Genomic DNA, 15,409 nt, shown 5'->3' with positions numbered 1-15,409 from the left:
TAGAATGCGGTAGTTTTATGTAAATTAAGGCTAACTACCATAGTCTAGTTTGCGGAAGTGGTTAAATAACTAATTACCGCAAATTTGAATGCAACAGTTAGCATTAAGTTACATGAAACCACTACAGTCTAGTGGTTGGGGGTATTTTAGTCTTTGAAAAGAGAGGATGGTGAAGATAGGTAGGAAGGTGCCTTTAGTTTTTCCCTTAACTTGTTACAGCAATGCATTTTACTTCACTGTCTAGCAGTGTGAGTTACTGTATTAAAAGGTGATCATTTGACCTTATGAAATATAATACGAAATTGCTGTCGAGCTGCTATTAAGGATTGCATTGCCTTAAAATCCTGAGTTTTTAACTATAGATGAATTGGAAATCATGTTATGATGTTTAAACTGTTCCTTCTAAGTCACATGGTGATTTGGCTTCTTACTTGCTTGTGTAGTACAGAAATCACTCATTCCATGCACTGTTTTATGTAATTGACATCTTAGTTGCAGATATTGGGACAGATCTCATTTAGTCACTTTTTCAGCTGTATGAAACATTGAAACCTAATATTTAGTTGATGGGTTTTTTTCCCCAGTTGGTTTTGCTTGTTATATCCTCTGTTGCGCTGCAATTCTTGCACATAATGAAGTAAAATGATTTTGTTGAAAGTTGATTAATACTAATTCTTGGCTAAATCTCTTCTTTTAGGGATTGTCATGAACATTGTTTAATTTCCTTGATGCTGCTTCACTTTTCAGGCGTTCTCTGGTCTTGATGAAGCTGTCTCAAAAGAGGCAAAATTGATGGGTAACACAGCACTTGAAGCAGCTTTGAATGCTCAATTTTTGGTCCAGATTGGTGTTTTTACTGCAATACCAATGATTATGGGTTTTATACTTGAATTAGGATTGCTGAAGGTTTGTCCATATTGTTAGGGAATGCATTACATTTTTTGTGATTGTTTTACCATATCCTTCTTTGTTTTTCCTTAAAAAGTTTTAGATATAGTTAGGCTGCTTACGCTTGTAGTAGTTACTATAGTACTTGACGCATTATAATCAATTAAATAGTTAATTAGTGATATAAATAGGAATACTATGTTACGGTATTGTAAAACAATATTACATCTATCTATATTCTATCATATTTTATTTTCCCTTTCTTACTCTGAGCCATCTTTTCCCCTTTTCTTTCTTCCTCATTCCTAATCCTATAATTTTTCAATAAATATGATTTTAGGTCTTCATTTGCTCAATATTACATCAACCTACGTTTTCTGTTCTCATGTGGTCTAAATATTGTCTCCTTTTCGTGAAAAATGTTTGCAGGCTGTTTTCAGTTTCATCACAATGCAGCTACAGTTGTGTTCTGTCTTCTTCACATTCTCATTGGGAACTAGAACTCACTATTTTGGCCGTACTATTCTCCATGGGGGTGCTAAAGTATGATTGCTATTATTATAATTATTATTATTATTATGGTGGAAAACTCAGAACATATAGTGGTTTGTAACCTAGATGTGTATTTGACCTTTTCTCTGTAGTACCGAGCAACTGGTAGAGGATTTGTTGTCCGTCACATAAAGTTTGCTGACAATTACAGACTATATTCTAGGAGCCACTTTGTCAAAGCGTGAGTAATATTTGTTGTTGATATTGATATATAATTGCTTTTCGTTTTGATTTGGTTAAGGTTGAATAAAGTAGAGTTCCATTGATGTTATTAATTCTATGCAATGCAAAAACAGGCTTGAAGTAGCACTACTACTTATAGTTTACATCGCATATGGATATGCAGAGGGAGGTGCTGTGACCTATGTTTTGATAACTCTTAGCAGTTGGTTCCTTGTCATTTCATGGCTTTTTGCTCCCTACATTTTCAATCCCTCTGGTTTCGAGTGGCAAAAGTAAGATGCCTGCTAGTTATTTACTTCCATTGGCTTAGATATTACATTTTCTTGATAGTAAACACCAATTTAAGTCCTCCAATGATTAATAAATCCAAATGTTAAATGTTCATTTTTTAGGTCCAATTTGATACAAAATTTAAGTTACACTGAATTAGCAATTTGATATAAAAAACCGAAATTGAAAGATCATTTCGAAATATTTATTATTGAAGAAACAAACTGTTGACAATTTTGTATATTTTGATGACCAAATTGGAGGGTTGTGGTTTAAGTTTGAATGCTGTTTAATTTCTGAATGGATCTTTTCACAATTTTGTTGGAAAATGATAATATCATTATTTGAATTATGTGAGTAAGTGTGCTGTCTGACATGATTAGCTGGTAAACAGGACTGTGGAAGATTTTGATGATTGGACAAGTTGGCTCCTTTACAAAGGAGGAGTAGGGGTAAGGGGAGAAAATAGTTGGGAGTCTTGGTGGGACGAAGAACAGGTTCACATTGAAACTTTTTCATGACTATTTGTTTGATTATTGAGTCATGATTCTTTACTGATGACTGATTCTTCTTGCTCTTTTATTATGAAGGATTCACTTTTTAATCCTAAACTGCACACTCACTATTATTCAATTTCTTGTTTTTGCGCGAAAACATTAGTAATGACCTTGCACACGATTTTCTTACTATACCCTTCAAATATTAGGTTTCTACAAAAGCATCTCAAATGTCTACATTGAAGGTCTATCTATAGTCCCAACTCCCAACATTACCTAACAATACCCTTTAAAGCTATTCCTATTCTAAGCTAGAATATGATACTGGAGAAAACTGGTTTGAATTAAAGTTGAATGCGTGAGAGACAACCTTTCAATTTATATATAGCTAATAAATGGGCTTTTGACTAATCAACCTGACTATCAAAATTGTCATCTTACTTTTCGCAGTATTGGACTTGGGACAACTTCCGAAATAGTTATATGAACGTAAATAAAGGAATGGAAAGAGGACGAGTGATAATATGGTTAAAGTTATAAACGGAATGAGGGTTAAGAGTAGTGTGTTTAGGACGAGTGATAATAGGGTTAAAGTTATAAACGAAATGAGGGTTAAGACTTAAGAGTAGTGTGTTTGGCACTTGTTTTGCTCAAATGTACCCCTTTTATCACGATATTCTCTTGATAATCCTAAAGTACTCCTCAAGTGCGGGGTGCTCCTCCAACCTAAATGTCAAATACACTCTGGTTGAAGAAAAGCCAATTTCATGTCTCAAATGTGTATGCTGAAGGTTCTTTTATAGACCTAACAAAGCCAATCCTAAAATGGAATAAGGTCATCTGAAATAGAATAAATCTCTAAATAAATAATTTAAATAATATAATATAATAAGCCCTAATTATGAAATTAAAACCCTAAATAAATAACAAAAAACCCAATCTTGAACTACAGCCTTCACATTGACATTTTCTCTATGAATTTGAAATGACAGTTACTCTTTCTGTAGATGCATATCCAAACTTTGAGGGGTCGTATCTTGGAGACAATTTTAAGCGCGAGGTTCTTCTTGTTTCAATATGGTATTGTGTACAAGTTACATCTTACCGGAGACGATACATCACTTGCGGTAAACATTTGGTCTTCTGTGCATCTGTTATTTTATCATTTAGACTAACTATAAACATGGTATAAAATTACTGCTTTGTTTGTGTAAATTATATGTTCTGCTTATTTCAAAAGGCTTATAGATTCTTGTATTATTTCATTAATATATTTCAATTATTTGATTTGTATTTATTATTTCCTATTTTGTAGATATATGGATTCTCGTGGGCTGTATTGGTTGGACTTGTCTTGATATTTAAGGTTTGAACTTTTCCTGATAATGTGATCTTTTTTTTATTTTCTTGTTGTGGAGAGCATTTTTTGTTCATTTATCTAGGTCATCTTTCACCGTTAAGCTTTTCATTGCATTCTGATATTTCCTTGCTTTGCAGATCTTTACCTACAGCCCAAGGAAATCTGCTGATTTTCAGCTAGTATTGCGATTTACACAGGGAGTTGTATCTATAGGCCTTGTTGCAGCTGTGTGTCTTGTTGTTGCCTTTACTCAACTGTCAATAGCGGACCTTTTTGCGAGCATCCTTGCATTTATCCCTACTGGATGGGGAATATTATCTGTAAGTTTGAGTTCTGATTTATTTTGGTATGAATTTTCTCTGAATTTAATCAATCAGGAGATTATTAGACAACTGCGAACACAGAAAATATCAGGAACGGGAAGGAGGTTTCTGTTATTCTTATATTTTGGTACCTCTGAACCATCTATTTAGAATTTTCCCCATTTATCCACTAGTGGATAATACTTCTAATCAGGAATGCATTATTTATAGAGCCTTTTTTAATAAAGCGTAGTGATTTGAGTATATAAACACCATGTGTAGCTTAGTAGAGAATCAAAATGCTATGACTTTGTTCTTGATATCCTAAAAAAGAACATGTAACTAAGTTTTCTCCATTTAAACACAAGGGTGTTATATAGGCTAATAAGTATATTTTATTATTTCACTATTACTAACCATTTCTTAACTTCTCTTCCTTCCTGCATTACTAATGACTCATAATATCGCTTCTTACCAAATGTCCAAATAAAATTAGTTGACTTGAAACTGACAATTCATTACATTCCTGACTCTTTTTGAAGTGTCATTGCTGGCATTTGAAATTAATTACATTTTGACTAATTTTCTTTTCTTTTCAGTTGGCAATTGCATGGAGGAAAATAATTTGGAATCTCGGATTGTGGGATTCTGTCCGTGAGTTCGCTAGAATGTATGATGCCGGAATGGGGATGATTATTTTTGCACCAATAGCGTTCTTATCATGGTTTCCTTTCATCTCCACTTTCCAGTCTCGCCTTCTCTTTAATCAAGCCTTCAGCCGTGGTCTTGAAATCTCCCTCATCCTTGCTGGAAATAAAGCAAATGTTGAGGCTTAACTCTTTAACCCTGCGAGGATTGTATATTTGAGATGCATATTATTTTGCAGTATAGTGTTGACATTTAGTGTAGAAAAGGAAAGACGTTTTTCTAATGGATTCTTAGTTTTGCATGTCTTGTGTCTGGTTAGATTAGTTTTTGGCTCTCATGTCTGAGGTTAAACTGACCAAAAAAAATTAAGGTTCAAAACAGTTTAACAGTTTTCAAAAACTGAAACAGTCCTGCTATTTGGCACGATTAACATAGGCACGATGAGGCACGAAGTGGATTAATTCAATATGCAGCACATGTGTGGTCTCCTTTCCACTATTGCTTTTGCTCCTTATCTAAACTTTCCTTTTCCACCGTGTCGTGAACAGAGTCTCCCACCGTGAAAGGCTTTTTTTTTTTTTATAGATAAGTGTTAGTTGTTTGTAATGTTAGTAAATTAATTCATCCTCAGGGTTCAACCCTAGACCCTTCACCCTTTATCCCAATCAACCCTTATATCCCCTAGCTCATACCGCTTAAGCTAACCTTTGGGGACGTGAAAACCTTTGTGCTTGAATATCCTCGTCACCCTTAGCCACATTCGGAGAGCCTCTAGGCAAAACCAAATAACCCGACAAGAAGATTACAAGGTGACTCTCCTAAGATCCATAAAAAAATCATTTTTTTTTCCATATCAATACCATCAAATTGAAACGAGTTCAGATTGCATGCTTCCATTCTATTGAACAACAAGAATATATTACAAAAATTGAAATATGTGAGAAAAGGAGGAGGGGAAAATTCAGAGAAAAGGAGGAGGAAGATGAAAATTCACCACGAGAAATCCTTGACAGTATCGAACGTGTAAACTTTGCCAGCACCTTGCTTGGGTTTCGATTGGTTATCGAACCAGGATGTCCACTTTCTCTCAAACTTGTCTCAGGCACTGCGCCGCCGCGAGCTCTCGAACGGCGCGGTCTTACGAAGCAGAGGCTGGTGGGGGCAGTGGGCAGAGTGAGGCTAGCAAAAGCCATGGCGCACAACGTTGAAGAGAGCAGAAGAGGTGAGGTGCATACTGGACGGTGGTGGTGGACGTCAAGGCTTTGTTGGATGTTTGCGATCGTTTTAAAAACTGTTCTGAAAATTGTTTCAAAAACTGAAATCTAAAACTACAATCAAAGAGACCCTAAGTATTTTCCTTTTGTAAAACTAAGGTATAAGTGATAGTTTTATAATTTAAAATTTAAAGAAGTTGAAATAGTGGTAAGTTATCGCGCGTCCTTGCTCCTTATTCTCATTTAAAATGATGCATGGTCACAACATATTCAATACATCAAATACCTCCCCCACATTTCTCCAACTTCATATGTTTCACTTCCTATAAGCTTGACTCGTTATAAGTCAACATCATTGGTCCATCACCAAAAATGGATACCTCACATTGAAATTGAGTTTGAGTAAAAGAATTAGTAAGGTGGTATAGATGATGTCGCATCATGAGAAATTGTAAAATATGATATAAAATGAATTGTAGAAACTTAAATGAATATCATGGTTGAAGATGCTCTTGTCCTTCACCCGGATTTACTAGCCGAAGCTAGCCTTAGGTCCAAAAAGAGGGGCAGCGCCCAACCTCCAATTCACGGAATAAGTAAAATAACATTAAATAATAGTGGTATTTCACTTTCGCTATTTCCAGCTCTCACTTATCCGACACCTCTCAATAGAGGGTCTCATTGTTGTAACTGTAGTCATTAGCGTCACCCATCATGCATATATATTTTATCAAATCATCATTGTAGTTGAGCAGTAGTTCTGGCATTACTTTTTTTTGGTCAACGAGTTCTAACATTACTTAAAGGTCGAAATTTCATTGGCAACCACGCTTAAAAAAATAAGAAAATCCACATTCACAATCATTTGACCCAGGTCCACTACAGTCCAATACTGATCCATAAGTTAAAGATAATATACAGAAGCTAATGTTAAACTTCTATTTGGCAGTTTATGCCGCATTTAGCATAACCAGTAAAGTTAAAAAAGTTTATCATGTTTCAGAAGGAAATTAGAAATCATGGGTGATATGCATGACCAATGAAGCTAGAAGATCCTTGACAGAAAATGTTTACATATGCTGCTGAATTATCACATCACTGGCACCACCACTTCCACTGAAGGATGACTGTTGATCAAGTACAGGCATAGTTGACGGTGGTGGGTTTCTTGGATGGTCAAACCTGCAAGCTGGTCCAAATTTGCAAATTCCATATCTGCTGTATTGTGAGCACACATTCTGGTCCTGAATTTTATGATGCATTTATTAGATCAGAGAAACTAGCAAAGTCCATCCTGTAGTCTATCCAAACTCAAACACAATCATCTCTAGATTAAATATGCAGAACCATATCTTAACTAACACAGATTCTTAGACCCCACAAAAACATTGTGAACATTCTTCATTTAAGGCATGCATCAGCCCAAAAAAAAGGGTTCTAGGATCAGTACCCTTTAAAATAGGAGTTAAACATCAGGGTTAAGTTTTCAGTTTTCACACATTTTTTCATATAAAACCATCACCTAATTTTTCACACCATTTTAAGGGAGTATACCAAATTAAATCTTCTGTAACACAACAATCTGAATCTGAATGCTGAATGATGTTGTTTCCCTGAAGGATATTTCCAATTTATTTGAACACAGGAAAACCTTTCTTTGTTCAAAACCAACGGATTTTCGGGATTGATCCAGACTAAAGTTTTAAATTCTCAAGAAATTATTTCCATAAAGAGTAGAAAATTAAATAGGAAGCGGCCGAAAATAATAAGAAGGTTTTAAAGTTACCACAACTTTCTATATTAGAAAATAGGTTCTCACAGTAAAATTCAGTTTTTTATCTTATATACTTTTTCAAAATGCTAATTCTCAAACTCAGGAAGATCAACAGATAATAAAATTGAGATTTTAGTTTTCAAAATCTCCATATAAGCAAAAAACAGCAGAATAAACCAACTTACTGGTCTTAGAGGCAGACCCTTGTCACTGAGGCTGCATGGAGGTACTCTTGTAATCCTATTCTTTGGGTGGTGAAATTTACAATTAGATTTGAACTTGCAATCTCCAGTTTTTAAGAAGAAGCTGCATCCGGGTTCACCAGGCCTTTCCGGAAAGTCATAAGCCGGCATCTTCTTTTGATGATGCATATAAATAGTTGTTTCACTAGCTGGGTTGTTCATGACATATGTTGAAGGAGGATGCATACTCCTCTCAGATAAATACCCAGGTGCCTTTACAAACCACAAATTAGTCAATTTTTTGGGAAAACAGTAAGGATGCGATATGCAGAATATTTAATTTACAAAAAGGAAAAGGAGAAACCCTAGGTTTCTTGCTTTCTACTCTGATAGGATGAACAGTGCTTGTGAACAGTAGCAGTTAGAAAGTTATTATTTAATTATTTGTTGGGGTAGTTATTGGGTTAGTTATTTACATCAGTTTATGTTAGTTATGTTCTATCAAAACTGCCTAGGGGTGGTTATTAAATTTCTGGTTATAAATAGGAGTTGTGGCTGTTAGTTTAGACATTCAGAATTTGTGGTGTGGTTGTCTTAGGGAGAGACTGGACTCTCAAAATTCCAGAATTTGTAGGAGAGAACTGGCTCTCGAACACCAGTACTTCCATAAATATTCTGTAATAAATTCGGTTCCTATCAATTTGGTATCAGAGCATGGTTCTGGTGCTGTGGTGCAATTGAATCGTGAAGAAATGGAGAAGACAGCAATTAAGAAGAGGGAAGGTAAGGCGTTTCCAACCTTTGATGGTAAAGAGGCTTACTGGTGGTTGATCAAAGTGGAGCAGCACTCTGAGGCCATGGAAATGGCTGAAGAGAAGAAGTTCTCGGAGGCTGAGATGGCTTTGACCGGAGATGCTTTCTTCTGGTGGTATTTCTGGAAAAGAAGCAACCAGAATGCAAAATGGTGGGATTTTGTGAAGGCTTTACTGAAGAAATTCCAACCAGAAATGGATCCTGACATACCAGTGTATGTTCAAGATTCTGAGGAAGAAGAAAGCCCGAGAACATATGCAGTTTTGAGGAATGGAAAAGAGGGTCATTCGATGGAAGAAAATCCAGAGATAAAAGTTGATTCTGTTAATTCAATGGATAAAGGTTTTCTTTTAAAGGAGAATCCAAAGGAACCAGGAAAGAAGGACTTCGGGGTTCCCTTTCTTGGTGAAACAGAGGTACCATTGATGGTGAATTGGTGGCCAGAGAAAAGTGATGCCCTACAATTGCAGAAAACTTGGAGCACTTCAATGGTGGAGAAAAACTTAGCCCTTGAGATGCAGAGGATCAAACTTGAAACAATACTTGCAAGAAGTGCGAGGCTAAATAACAGAGTTCGACGGACGCAACCAACCAAGGTGCTGATCAGGCGGCCACCGCCAAAGCCACCAGATTCAAGTTTCCTTTGTGTAAGAACAGTTGTGAATCTGTGGGCAGAGTGCAAGAAGCTTTTCCTGCGACCCCCGCCAAAGCCACCAGGTAAAGGCTTCCTTCGTGTGAGAATAATTGGGAAAAATGTGGCCATAGTGCAGAAACTTTTCCGGATTATCACCTTGGGGACAAGGTGGATCTTTAGGGCGGGGTATTGATAGGATGAACAGTGCTTGTGAACAGTAGCAGTTAGAAAGTTATTATTTAATTATTTGTTGGGGTAGTTATTGGGTTAGTTATTTACATCAGTTTATGTTAGTTATGTTCTATCAAAACTGCCTAGGGGTGGTTATTAAATTTCTGGTTATAAATAGGAGTTGTGGCTGTTAGTTTAGACATTCAGAAATTGGGTGGTTGTCTTAGGGAGAGACTGGACTCTCAAAATTCCAGAATTTGTAGGAGAGAACTGGCTCTCGAACACCAGTACTTCCATAAATATTCTGTAATAAATTCGGTTCCTATCATACTCCAATATACCATAGCCTGCCTCATAAGAATCAAGACAAGCAGCAGAATAACGAACATTAAATATTACACATCAACTTATTACTTGGGCAATGGTATATTGCTACCATGTTCCCTAAGGACATTACAAGAATCTTTTGTTTTTTGGTTACAAGAGGAAAGCACATTACGAGAATCTAAACCGTTTAAAATTTTAAAGTTACTTAAAAATGCTTCATTTTTCATTTAAACATTAAACTTTTCTATTTTGCTTCATTAACCAAACCAATACCCTAAAGGCGCTAGTTAATTATAGTTTTAGGGCTCAATATCACTTCTGAGCATGTGGACAAAGGAACTAAGCCTGCAGTAAGAGTGCTTGTGCAATAGAATCGTGCATGTACCAGATCTATAAAATAGAGCCTAAAGAAAGAAAGGGTTTTTGACCTTGACGTAACTGATGATGGGAATATAAATTACAATCTTTAAGCAGCTTATAATTCATTCCAGAATTATTCAGTGTAGAAATAAGGCAAAGGAATTATTGACATGTGTGCATCAGGAAACAGCTAGGTGACTATCTCGCAACTGAAAACATTATTAACAAGGTGGTAGAAAATTGGCAGACTAGTGTGTCATCATGTACGATAATATAATGGAATGTCCATTGCCAGATGGTTATTAGCATTAAATCTATTGACCTACCTGATATCCACTCCATTCAGAACTTTGGTGAGAAACCCCAGAATTTTGTGAAAGTATAATTGGCACAAGAGAAGTTTCCTTTAATGTCCTAGTAGAAGACCAGGAGGGTATAGATGATTGTGATACACCTTGTAATGAAATAGAGCTTCCATTAGTGCTATACCCTGAAGGGGTATCACATCCTCCAACAGCTGTAGGATCAGGATGATTGAACTTGCAGTTTGCTCCAAACTTGCAAGAGCCAGTGCGCATGTAATAGAGGCACTCTTTTTCTCCCTTTCATGAAAATAATTACATGAAAATTTCAGGTACAAGTATTTAAGACAGCAAAAAAAGACAAAAATAGTCTTCACAAACTTTCAGAATAACTTGCTGAGTAAGAAACTAAGATTATACCAAGCGAATAGGCAGCCCTAGGAAGTTAAGCTCTATATCTGGGGCTGATGAATTCTCTTCTCGAGTGTGGTTGAATTTACACGCTTTTCCAAACTTACAACCCCCAGATCTTAGATAATACTGCCATTACATTAGGAAAGAAAAAAAAGCGTCATAAACATGTACTAAACAGTAGGATAAGTTTAATAGTTAAGACATGGATTAGGAAAGAGATTAAAAATTAACATCACATACAAGCATTCTTCAGCAAAAATTTGTCTCACGAGATCCATCATTTTTCAATATAGCACAGTTAGGCCAGCATACATGAACAAAATCATTTTCCACTAGGCCACCATGAGTAAAAAAAGATATTAAAAAAAAAAACCCTTTACAACGACCCAAGATATGGCATCATGGAAAGTACACCTCCGACTAGTACACGATGATCCATCATCATTGCATTTTCTCTTTGCATCACCAATCCATGGCTAGTGAATACTGTATAGACTAATTCCTAATATAAATGTATAACCAAAAGAATGATATCACACAACTATCAGGCACCTAACAACTATTGAACTTTGCATATTAATCAAGGAATTCTAATAAGAATTATTTTTCTTAGATCATTCACTCGGTCAAACCCAAGAATACATGATAGTTTAAACTAGCCCGTCTCCCCTAATGGCATAGGTATTACAACGTGCAATAATATGAAAGCACTCAACATTCAACTTGCAACAAACAAATAATACATGACCTTAGTTTAACCAAGGGAAATGATGAACATAAAAGTACGTGTATGGTTAAACTTCCTTGACTTAACCTTCCACAATCTTCCAGGCTAAATTAAATTCCATGGTCAGGGAACTTGCGTTTTAATAGTTACAAGTGGATATCAGATCAACATATGATATAAGAGAAAGTTAAGACATTCATATAATACAATATTTTTCAGTTAGAAGAGGCTGGACCTCCTACCACGTTTGGTATATTGGAATAATGAATTTGGCATTCCAGCGTAAAAAACGGAAGACTAGTGCAAAAACAAACATACCCAAAGTTTGCAACGGAATATAACACCATAATTTTTACAATACCTTGCATTCTGTCTGTCCTGATCTTTCCTCAGTGTCATCTCTTTCTCCCACCTCTTTAACAGCCTTCATTTAGTGTTGAAACATTAAAACACAGAACAAGCTTCTAAGAAGTGAGCATGGTATAATATGTTCCCAATCATAAAATGCGCAAGAGATACAAATTGCTCAATCACCACATAGCTCCAATCATTTAAAGCTAATACTATCCCCTTTCTCTTTATCCTTGCAAAGATAATTAAAGAAATGCAACATAGGAGACCTCACAAAACAAGGACAGCTTTTTCAACTATATGCAAGCTATATAGGGCAACGAGAAATCTCAAAAAGATATTTCAAAGCATATTACCAAGCAATTGCTTTGGAAATTACAATTCACCATTGAATATCGGCCATGATGAACAGTTAGTACCACTGTACCAGTCCTTTCATTCAAGCTTACCATCTTCAGCAAAGGAAAAATACCACTCTTCTCAATCCAGTTATTCAAACAATAACATGCGGCCGTAAAATACACACAAAAAATAAGAAGAGATTTTGGGTTAAAATATCATGTTTAGTGAAATGGATGGATGCAATACTACTAAACATCCAATGCAACGACACACAGTAATGAGTAATAGTGTGCTAGAGAGAGGAACAAAAGAAACACCTTGCTTTTGCGCCTAACCGGGTGATTAAACCTGCAATTGAATCCAAATTTGCACGTCCCAGTCCTAAGATAAAATGCACAGTCTTCAGCATCAGGCCTCAACGGGTACTGTTGAGCTCTACCACTGCTTCTTTCATCATTGTTCTCCACTTCACTACCCTCCACTCCATAAACAACATCTCCATCCCCCATATTATTCCAACTCTCACTCGCATTCTCAATCCAATTATAGCCCTCATCACCACCATTCCAACCATCATAATAATCATTATACCATTGGTCCATACCAGGATCTGGGACAGCAGCTTCATCATACAATTGTTGATTAGCACCATCATCATCGCACCTTTGTTCCTTACCAGATTCTGCGACAGCAGCTTCATCATACAATTGTTGATTAGCACCATCATCATCACAGCTTTGTTCCTTACCCGGTTCTGGGATGGCAGCTTCATCATACAATTTTACATTAGCATCACCATCATCACACCTTTGTTCCTCTCCAGGTTCTTCATCACACCTTTGTACCTTTCCAGGTTCTGGGACAGAAGCTCCATCATACAACTGTTCATTACCATTATGGACATCATCACACTTTTGCTCCTTACCAAGGTCTGGGACATCAGCTTCATCATCACACCTTTGTTCCTTGGCAGGTTCTGGGACAGCAGCTCCATCATACAACTGTTCATTACCATCATGGACATCATCACACTTTTGCTCCTTACAAGGTTCTGGGACAGCAGCTTCATCATACAACTGTTCATCACCATCATGGACATCATCACACTTTTGCTCCTTACAAGGTTCTTGAACAGCAGCTTCATCATTCAACTGTTGATTACCAAGACCATCATCATCATCACACCTTTGTTCCTTTCCTGGTTCTGGAACAGCAGCTTCATAATTCAGCTGTTCATCGTCAGCATCACACTTTTGCTCCTTATCAGGTTCTGGGACAGCAGCTTCATCATGCAACTGTTCATTGCTATCAGCACCATCATCAGACCTTTGTTCCTTTACAGGTTCTGGGACAGCAGCTTCATCATACAATTGTCCATGTCCAGGTTCAAAGTTTGAACCTTTATTCTGAGTTTCATCATCCCCATCTTTGAAATCCAACTTGTTGTGTAGGTCCCCAGCAAGTGCATCATCATGAACCTGAGCAAGGTGATTGAGATCTGAGGGTTGAGGATCGTGATCATGATGAGGAATAGGGGTGAATTGTGGGTGACTTGAGTTGGATGACCCCATTGGAATCCCTCCTCCACATTCCAAAGAAAAACCCTAACAATGAAAATTGATTGATTATTGGAACTGTGAGAGGAAAGGTAGTGGCTTTAATTGGGGGAAAATCAGGAAACCAAGTGTGAAATCAAACTCAAAGGCAAAGGAAAAGGGTGTTGCTGTTTTGTTGGTGAATTGGTGTGTGTACATATACTTTGCACTGTGTCAGTGTTGGTGTCATGGTATGGGAGCATCTAATTTATGATGCCTCTACCTATTTCAATACGGTGTATGTGTATAGTATAGGTTGCTATACCGTGTACGGCTGCCGCGGGCCTTTGGAAATTGGAACCAAAAACTAAAAAGTTTACTCATACGGTTAATCATCAAATTAGTCTCTGACTCTCTATATTAATATTAAAATTCAATTTTATTCCCTCCTCGAAAAAATGTTTGATCTCCATCCTGCGAGTGTATCCAGTATGGTTTTGATCCTTGCCGGCGGAGCTCAGATGAGGTTGTTGAATGGGAGGCGAGCGCTGACGTGACTTTATCCATGTTATTTTATTTTCACATATATAATTAATCCATAATGAACTTTACTAACTTAATTGTTACAATTAAATAAAAATAATCTTCATCATTTTCATCCTCCATTCTTCTCCTTCGTGAAAATCTCAGAACACAAAATTATGAAAAATGAAGAAAAAAAATAATGAAAACCCCATTAACCAAATTTGTCCAGCTTAAATACTTTATCCATAATCAATAACAACAAAGAGGAAAAACTAGTATGCCATAAATACCGATCAAACAACTAACGAAGGGGATGAGTGAAATAGGGATTCTACTGGATGGGGTTCCACTAACGGAGACTCTTGGAACAGCTGGAGTTATTTTTTAGGGCAATATCTTCCGCCCATTAATCTGGAACGGGTGGCAACATGCAACCACGAATGTGGAACCCAGTTGCAAGAGATCATTCGCAAGCCGTGAAGGAATGAATTCAAGAGTGAACGGCTGCGACACATAAGAATATGGAATATGAAACTATATTTTGTTTCGCCGCTTACAAAAAGGATGGAAGCTCTCGCAACATTTCTCACATCTATCTATATATCTAAAATAAGGTACAAAGTTTTACAAAGGATAACAACAAAAATCCAAAATTTAGTGAAAATCCAAACTTGCTTATGAAGTTTCATTCCATAATGGAAAAGGAAAAACCTAGAATCTAAAAATCTAGATCTTCATCTTTGCTAAGTTCCTTACCTTTATCTAAATTTATCATCATCATGAAAACACGATTATCGCTTCAAGTTTTGCTAATTATCCCTTCTCATTTCCTTGTCCAAGCACTGGAGCTCCACACTATTGTTGACATGCAAACTAGATAACAACTGGAAAAATCTAGATCCAACCTCTTCTCATCACATCTCAACCTCTCTCACCAAATTACTTACAAAAGACCAATTCTCACACATTTGAAAATAAAAGTAAACTTCACAAAACATGCACCCTAATTGGGAATTCAATTTCAATTCCAAACAAGAA

General features: G+C 36.5%; 2 protein-coding genes across 2 annotated transcripts in view; one reads left to right on the top strand and one right to left on the bottom strand.

Moving 5' to 3' along the window:
* LOC130728569 (callose synthase 10) overlaps window positions 1-5,001 on the top strand; it is a 72,960-nt gene extending 67,959 nt beyond the window's left edge. The window contains exons 43-51 of the mRNA XM_057580078.1: window positions 748-906; window positions 1,318-1,431; window positions 1,533-1,621; window positions 1,737-1,895; window positions 2,288-2,390; window positions 3,398-3,517; window positions 3,706-3,756; window positions 3,888-4,070; window positions 4,652-5,001. Of these exons, the coding sequence (XP_057436061.1) occupies window positions 748-906; window positions 1,318-1,431; window positions 1,533-1,621; window positions 1,737-1,895; window positions 2,288-2,390; window positions 3,398-3,517; window positions 3,706-3,756; window positions 3,888-4,070; window positions 4,652-4,888 (1,215 nt within the window). The 3' untranslated portion in view covers window positions 4,889-5,001. The remainder of the gene's footprint in view (window positions 1-747; window positions 907-1,317; window positions 1,432-1,532; window positions 1,622-1,736; window positions 1,896-2,287; window positions 2,391-3,397; window positions 3,518-3,705; window positions 3,757-3,887; window positions 4,071-4,651) is intronic.
* Window positions 5,002-6,745: 1,744 nt separating this feature from the next.
* On the bottom strand, window positions 6,746-14,097 carry LOC130728559 (zinc finger CCCH domain-containing protein 43-like). Its single transcript, XM_057580067.1, has 6 exons — window positions 12,629-14,097; window positions 11,980-12,042; window positions 10,898-11,017; window positions 10,502-10,777; window positions 7,874-8,143; window positions 6,746-7,158 (listed from the first exon to the last, which is right to left on the bottom strand). Exons 1-6 carry the CDS (start codon window positions 13,880-13,882, stop codon window positions 6,985-6,987), a joined length of 2,157 nt encoding a protein of 718 aa, XP_057436050.1. The 5' UTR covers window positions 13,883-14,097; the 3' UTR covers window positions 6,746-6,984.
* Window positions 14,098-15,409: the final 1,312 nt, after the last annotated feature.

Source organism: Lotus japonicus, chromosome 1, assembly GCF_012489685.1.
Source record: "Lotus japonicus ecotype B-129 chromosome 1, LjGifu_v1.2".
Taxonomy (NCBI): domain Eukaryota; kingdom Viridiplantae; phylum Streptophyta; class Magnoliopsida; order Fabales; family Fabaceae; genus Lotus; species Lotus japonicus.
The sequence above is the reverse complement of the archived record's forward strand: the minus strand, read 5'-3'. Positions and strand labels throughout refer to the sequence as shown.

Bases quoted from the DNA above. Each gene is read 5' to 3' on its own strand.
- LOC130728559 (XM_057580067.1), bottom strand. From the start codon at position 13,882: ATGGGGTCATCCAACTCAAGTCACCCACAATTCACCCCTATTCCTCAT. The intron at 12,043-12,628 runs GTGTTTCTTTTG...CACTAAATGAAG, and splicing joins CGGTTAGGCGCAAAAGCAAG to GCTGTTAAAGAGGTGGGAGA. The intron at 8,144-10,501 runs GTAGGTCAATAG...TGGTTTGTAAAG, and splicing joins CTGAATGGAGTGGATATCAG to GCACCTGGGTATTTATCTGA.